Source organism: Centrocercus urophasianus, unplaced genomic scaffold, assembly GCF_019232065.1.
Source record: "Centrocercus urophasianus isolate 14NV4802_14NV808 unplaced genomic scaffold, USGS_Curo_1.0 seq_13, whole genome shotgun sequence".
Taxonomy (NCBI): Eukaryota; Metazoa; Chordata; class Aves; order Galliformes; family Phasianidae; genus Centrocercus; species Centrocercus urophasianus.
In genome coordinates, this window is record NW_024884475.1 from 10622969 (window position 1) to 10631071 (window position 8103).

At 38.8% G+C, this 8103-nt stretch overlaps 1 protein-coding gene across 2 annotated transcripts in view; it reads right to left on the minus strand.

Moving 5' to 3' along the window:
- The window catches only part of KIAA0232 (KIAA0232 ortholog), a 47019-nt gene extending 40178 nt beyond the window's left edge, over window positions 1-6841 (minus strand). The window contains exon 1 of one of the 2 annotated variants that reach the window (XM_042811671.1): window positions 6386-6841. In XM_042811671.1, coding sequence (XP_042667605.1) covers window positions 6386-6616 — 231 coding nt within the window. In that variant the 5' untranslated portion in view covers window positions 6617-6841. Of the gene's footprint in view, window positions 1-5794; window positions 5842-6385 lie in introns of those variants that run through there. The other variant, XM_042811672.1, reaches the window with a different exon arrangement.
- Window positions 6842-8103: the final 1262 nt, after the last annotated feature.

An 8103-nucleotide genomic window follows, 5' to 3' on the forward strand; every position in this document is an offset into this window, starting at 1 on the left:
GGCTGTCAAGATGTCTTGAAAAAGATACTTCACATCATGAAACAGACATGTTTAAATTTGCAAACATGACCACAGGCACCTGCACAAAGACAGAACACTGCCTGAAAGAAAATGTTCTGATAATGCCACTTGTTGGGAAGAAATGTTTTCCAACAGGATTTGTGCTGACACAGCTGAAGGAGACTGCCCTGGGACCTGCAGTTTGTTCAGTGAGCGAGGAGCCTACTGCTGAGCTCCAGTTCTATCCTTAAAACACAATCAAGAATACAAGTGCACAGTCCAGGGTGCATCAACTGTACCCCTTGACAAGAAGTCACCAAGACAGAAATACAGAACAAAGCAATCGCTTCATAATTAACAAGAGAAATAACTAGTAAATGGGGAGGAAAAAAAGAATATGTCCTTTAGAGGCACCACACCAGTAGTACCTGCCTTACACTGGCCAGACCTATTCCAGGAGCCCCTGCTGGATGCTCCTGTACTGACAGTGACTGTAAAAGGAACACAGCTGGGTGACTTCAGCACCAGCAAACAACCACGGGGCAGCAGTCCTTCACAGACTGATCTCAACTGATAGAGCTGCATAACCATAAGGCTGCTTTAAGGCTGCTCAGAGGCATTATGTGCTCAGGATGAAACCACTATTTTTCTCACCAAGTTAACCTCATATAGAAGACTTATTTTCAAAAGGTTAATACAACATAAGCTAGAGTCCTTATCTAATCACTTCTAAATGAGGGGGGGAATGTAGAGCAGTTTACCCCACAAACTTTTAGATTTACTTATCTGAACTTTTATAAAACTGAAATGATTTGCTATGAACATATAAGCTGTACAGGCAAGTTAACTTGAGGATACAGAACTGTATGCTAATCATGATCAATCTGCTCTTTCTTCAGTTTACATATTTACGTATGAAAAAAAGTTTCTTTAGTCCTAACCTTGCGAACATATATATTATATTACTCTAAAGACTAAACTAAGCATATGAGAAGAGTGCAGCTAGAAGTCTTGGGCTCATAGTTCCTTTCCTACCTATTCTTTTTCTGCATAGAGAAATTTCTACAGCTTGAATTTTACATACTTCAGTATTATGGTCAGAAAATTAAAAAATAAAAATAAAAATAGTTCCTACAGAAATGTTGTACAGCATAATAAGCAGAATCAAACACAAACCAAAGGGAAAACATTTTACATTTGAGTTGCTGGTAAACTTGGAAACTTAACAGCTGTGTGCAACAGTCACACAGCACTGCCCTGCTGTAACAGAACCACATTTATTTCTTAGGGATGATCCAAGAGCCATTGTACTACAACAAATTGTACTGCTTTGCTGAACAGGCATACTAACCAGACTGACACTTCATACGGGTTTAGGTTACTACAGAAGACCAAATCTTCCTTTCTCTTCACATCTTTTTGTTCCGGGTGAGATTTTTCACTTTAAAACAAACCAAACCCATCAAGACAACTCATTCCTTCCTGAAAGAGGCTTCTGAACAACTAAACAACCATCACTCTAAGTCACACTCAGGCATCAAGTCCCCAAGCTGGGTTGCCATGGGATGGCAGGGAGGGCAATGCTCCACGTACTGCAGCCACCACACCTGTGTGCAGGCAGTGACAGCCCCAGGCCATTTCAGAACACCAGGCCAAGAACATGTAATGAATACACAGCCAGGTGCCTTCTCTCACACTCTGTTCTTCCCTTTATACAAAGGAGAAAAAAAATGCATATCACATTTTGGGACTTTGAAAAAGCAAGAATAAAAACTCTGATCAGTCATAAGAGGTTGTGTAGCTACTGTATCAGCATAAGAAGTCGTCTTGTAGCTATTATTTTGAAGACCATTTCAAATCAGGGTGTAAATAGTAAGTCTTCCAGAATGACAGCCTCTGCCACAGGTTTCAGAACAGATCACCTCACGCTAGTCAAAGAAGAGCACAGTTTGTAACAGAACAGCTACTTAATATTTTCCTAAATCTTGGAATTATCTTTTTAAAAAACTTCTCTAGGATTTCTACTTATGAGGGTCAGAAAAAAAAGTCAACTTCCCCCAAAAATGAGTGAAAAGAAGTAAATCACCAACAGCAGTCAGCACTGTACAGCAAGTCCACATAATAAATGTGTTTAGACCTTTCTGCTGCATGACCAAAGGCTTACAAACAAAGCCCTTATCCCGCACAACGCTGAGCTGGTGGGGGCTCTTTTGCAGGCATGTTGGGGTTTTGGTTGGTTGGTTTGTTTGCTTTCTTCAAAAGGAAGAAAAATCTGCAGGCAAAAACAGATGAACCTGTTATATTCAGAAACAGCTATGCTTACAAATAGTATATAAATCACAGAATACTGATTCTAATGCTGCACAAATAAAGATCAATGAGATACTCTTTCACACAGTGTATCCCAAGGCAATGCAGTGAGAAGCAGTAAGCCTCCAACAGACTACGCCATGGTAATGCAGTATTTGCTGTATCACAAACTGGTTTGAGAACAGGTATCTGCAAATACACTTTAAATTGGCATTTAAATTGGCATTAAACTACAATCAGAAGACGATTTATCATCAGGAAACACTGAGTGCAAGGCACTCTGACTAAAAGTCAGTCTAATCTGAAGTCAAAAAGCTGTCTCGGAATTTTCACACTGTCCCCAACAGCATTTCTGTGCGCTTGCCAGAGGTAAAGATTGCTCAATAATGTTATGAGTTTTGTAGTTTATTTCTTCCTTACTCCTAAACCAGAAAAAAAAAATATATCAATAAAATGCAAATGATGAAAGCCTACACATTTAAATGCAGAACATTTAAGTTTCTATCGCATTCTATTCTTTAAATCCATAGCAATTTTTATTTCCTCATAGGAAAAGTAAAAGACCAAAACCATTAAGAATTAAGGACTGCTTAAGAACATTTGCATCTTAGGCTCTTCGGCTCATTTCCACAAGTAGCAGGTATCCACACATGCAACTGGCTTGAATGAGAAATGTGGTACAAACGCCAACGATAATGAACTACAGTAGAGGTTTTTTAGTTTTTACAACATTTAGAATGGACATATTTATAAGGTGTTACAGAGTGCTTATACATATAACACGTGTGTAACAGTAGCTGGCTGTACGAATAACCACAGCAGCTCTGGAGGCTCAAGGAATCCCTGTGCAATTCCTCATAAACAAGATTCCAAAACAGTCAAGCAAAACACACCTGCTAATGCATTTTCTGATTACTTCTATATTCAAGCCAATGAGTCAGAACAAAAAATACAAGCATTCCAGTAAAAATGGGTCACAGTGTGTTACAGTTTTACTTTTTAAGTCTTGAAAAACCTACTATCAAGAATCTAAACAAGGTGCTGTTCAATAACATTAGATCTGTGTACACATAACCATACCCAAGAGAAATCACTCTAATTGGGCAAGCCACAGAATTAGCAGTGATGAAAACAAAAGTAAAATAAACAAATATGAATTTAAAAAAGCAAAACCCAAAAGCAAGCAAGCAGGCAACCAAAAAAAAAAACCACCACACATCTCAAACCCTTAACAACGCCTGAGGTCCTGTCCAGGAATCAGCCCACCTCACCATGCACAACACGGGAGGAAAAGCCATCAAGTGACAGAAGCAGCGTGCCACATACCTTGCATTAGCAAGAGAACAGAAGGGAACATCCTGCTTAAACTCAAAACCAAATCCTGAAGACCTAGTCAATGAACACTGCTATATTATTTATCACTGAATGGTTTGGGTTGGAAGGGACCTCAAGGATCATCAAATTCCAACCCCCTGCCACATCTGCCACTTCCTTGTTTCGGGCCCACACATTCCCTTTGAACAGTTCAAAACAGACCTCGCTGCTGTTTTTGGAAAGAAGCAGTGGCTAATCAGTGGCTAATCATGCCCTGCAGAAAGACCCCTATATATACAGAGAAATCATCAGAACAAATTCATTACTGAAAGCATTTTCTCCTCTGAAAATTCTGTCACTTTTCTCAAGAATCAAAGGAATCACATAAGGAAAGAAAAAAGTTCTTGAGATGCTGAGAACCAATTGTTCCCCAGGAGCAGATCACAATTAGAGCAGTTCAGCATCTCTCAATACTTTACTCTTAAATATTGAAAAGATATTTCTGTACTTGAATTGCTGCACTCTTCCCCACCTGTAAGCAGTGCTGGTTATTTGTATTTCTTTTGTTTGTCTTCATGCTGTACACATCAGCAAAATTGGACTGAAACTGCTTAAATGTTTAGTTTTACTGTGATAATTCAGAACACAATCTCTTGTTTCTGAGCAGCTTAAGCCAATTTTTTTAAAATGCAGCCACACACAAAAAATAAAATAAAATAAAATACAGTAGAGCAAGCACACGTGATATAAATTGCCTCAATTCTTCATGTAAAAAAAAAAAAACAAAAAAAAAAAACAAAAAACAGAACATCTGTAGGTTTTAAAGATCAAGCCATTCAAGAAAGGAATTAGGTAGCAGTGTTTCATAATGCATTCATCCCATCATTATTACAGAGAATCATCACAAAACCAGACCCTAGACCTCAACAATTAGAGAACAGTTACTTGAAAATGAAGTGAATAAGTACAGTAACGGTATGTGAAAAGCAGGGAGGCAGGAAAGAAACTTCCAACTTGCTCAGCATCTAGATGCTGTTCAGAAGACATCCTGTACAGTTGGCACACATCCTGGCTACCCTGTCAGCATGTGCTATTCTTCTCTCTTTGGCTCGTTAAGTTCATATAATCAACTTGGAAAAGAACAGGGACTTTCCTTGAAGCTCAATCAACTCAAAGTATCCAGTTAAGGTATCAAAATGAAATCAAATGATTGAGGTTTTCATAACACAGTTACCATGTTCCTTGTAATGCTTGATGAAAAATAATTTTGGCACTTCAGTCATTTTTAAATGATCACAACAGAGACTTCACAGTTATGACTACACTCCAAATCAGACTAGAAAGAAACAAGTCTTCGTTTTTCTCCACAGTCACAGGACTATCTTCAAAGCTTCTCAAATTCTGGTGGGGTATCACTGGCTTCTTTTTTTCTGTCCTATCCCTCTAATTCAATGGGCTGTGGAATTTCATTCTGTCTTCTAAAATACAGCCATTGGTGTCTGACCAAGACCTAAGTAAGCTCACTACTAAGGTGTGTTCTTAAAATATCTTACAGTTATTGTTTTTAATTATTATTACAAATCATGAGGTTGTTTCTGGTGATTTCCATCATTGCAGGTGGAACTTTAGCAGAAAAAAATGCTTTTGCACATCAAGTTTTCTGTTTTATGTGATGGAAGCATGCATAGTGACGGCTGCTAAGAGTTCTGAAATCGGCAGTGTCCAACTCCTGCCCTGTTCTTGATGGATTTGTGAAAAAGGGAAACTAGAAAAAAGAATTCTGAAGCACTTCAGCTGCAATATGTGAAGCATTATCAAAGAAACAGCAACAAAAAATGAATTATCAAGGCACCAAAAAAGGCAATGCTTTCTTCCTTCTGTTTTTTCACATTAATCACAAACACCTTATACAAATCCATGATAACAGTACCCTCACTCCCTCCTGAAAATGCCAGAACTTCTCTGAATTTTATATTAAAAAAAAAAATCCTATATTAAAAGTATTCTGATGTACAGCAAAAGATGCAGAGAAATTCATAAAAAGGAGATGAAATTAGGAGCAAAGGATATGCTCAGTATCGTGAGTTGGAAGGGATCCATAAGGATTACTGCTCTTGAAACACAGAAAACCTTCAGCAAGAGTGGCACGTGGGAATGGAAATACAGTTACCTGTGCTACATGGCCTCACTTTTCTTCCTCTGCCCTTTCTGAATTAGAGCCATGCATCACAACTCTTTTGCACACCTGTTATTGGGATTCAGCATTAACATTCCTTTAAGAGATGAACAATATTCATGCAATAAAGTATTTTAGATACTTGGATATTAAAAAAGTATTTTTATTCTTTACTGAAAATAGCATGAGATGAAATTCTTAAGAGGAAGTCACATGGAGTCTACAGGCTACTGTGAAGCAGCCCAATTTCAAAAGCTTACAAAACTCACCTAAGTTTACTAATGTTCCAATATTAAATAAATCTTACAACCAGGAGTACCATAAGTTTTAAGTTCATGAAACATGACAGTGCTAATAACTCTAAAGGAGACTGCAGTAGTACTAAAATGTTAATGCAATTGCTGGTAAAGAAAACCAATGACATCAGTCTGAATTTGCAGTACCCCAGTGCAGTACACCCCCCCTTCCACCCACACACTGAAAGACAACCACCTCCCACCCCTGAGCCATGCCCAGGTATGATACACAAAACATAACTGATACAAAACTCACTTTCACTGGACAACATCTAAAATATGTAAATACCTGTTCCTGCAGGTCGTAGTCATAGCTATCATGCAGCAGAAGACTGAGGACATACCGAGTATAAATCATGGCATCAATGCCACACTTCTCTAGCTCTTGTCCCAGCCAGGTCTGCACTGGACCCAAAGCATGTAGCAGAGACATTTCAGAAACAGATACAGGGCCTGGATAAGAGCTTGAGGAGCTTTCTGATGGCAAACCATCCACAACAACTGTACAGATAGGGCGCATGAATCTAGGTGGTTGGCATCCTTATAACGTGAAGCATTTTCTGTAGTTGATATCCCGTCGATATCTGGAGGTGATTTTCACTCCAGTAAATAGGAGAGAGGCTTGACTTCTAGGACAATCATTTATATTTCCTGGCAGTTAGCCGTCTAGAGACGAACATCACTCTTCAGGCATGACCAGTGAATAAACTAAATCCTAATAGCAAACACATATGTAGATGTGTTTTTCTACCTTAATTTCACATTGAGGCCAGATGCAAGTCCCCAGCAGGACCTATAAAGAGGAAAAAAGGATAAGTTGTGATATTATGTCTCCACACACAAACATCATCAAACAGTGCAAAATAAACGACGCAGAAAGCAGTCATTTACATACTGCTTACTTCACCTGTACAGCACACCTGCTCAGTGTCACTCTGAAGAGTAACAGGCATTATTCCAAGTTTAAAGGTGACTTAGAGAAAAATCACTTTTTCATGCAGGAAGAGAACTCTTTCAAACAATTCACTACCAACCCTTCCTTGAAACGTACAGCAGGCCTAACTTTAATAGAAGGTTGAGAAGGTTTTATTTACTATCAGCCAAAGACAGACCTTTTCATCAAAAAATCTACATTCACTTACATTAAGTCTAATTGCATATTTTGCATCACTAGAAGACAACATAATCCTACTGTTTTGCAGTGACTCCCATCTACAAGCAGAAAAAAAACTGTCCTGTTTATAGAACACTGAATTTATACAATTACCTGGCCAGCAGTTTCACCAGAGCTATAAAATACTTCCTATATCCCATTGCTGAATGGTTGCTATTGTCAGGTTTGGTTGTTTTTGTTGGCGGTTTTTCATTTTAATTTCACTTTCTGCCTTGCAGCATTTTATCACCTAAAATCTGCCTACCTAAAACCTGAGCAGAACATCATCCATTCACGTAAGAACCAACATTTAACCTTCTTCACACAGATGACTACACTAGTCTTAACTTAGTGAGCTTACACTCTAAACCATATCCTAAAATAGACAAATCATCCTAAGACTCAGAACAACTGCAATGCCAAACCAATCATGCATAAGTAAGGTGCAGAACAAGCAAGCCCCAAGTATGCAGTCCTTCTGCCCTCTGATCTAGAGCAAGTCAGGTCCAAAAAAGGCCATTTGGACCAGCCTGCCAATCAGCCAAACAGCAATCTGATATCTGTGCAAGTTTTCTCCTCTCCAGCTTGACGGCAGAAAACAAAGCACAAATCCAAGCAAGAAATATACTTTCACTGAAAGGAAGCACCAAAGAAAGCACCTAGCAATATCTACTTCACTCCATGTGCTAATATCTAATTCACTCCAACCTACTGCAAGGTGCAGGGGACAGACCCGCTGAAACAGCCATCCCTTAACTGTAACTCTGAGCAATGCTGTGTGGGCAGTGCATGTTTTGTGGGCAAACAAAATGAACAGTGCCTTTGCTATTGACATGTGTCTATATGACTTAAGA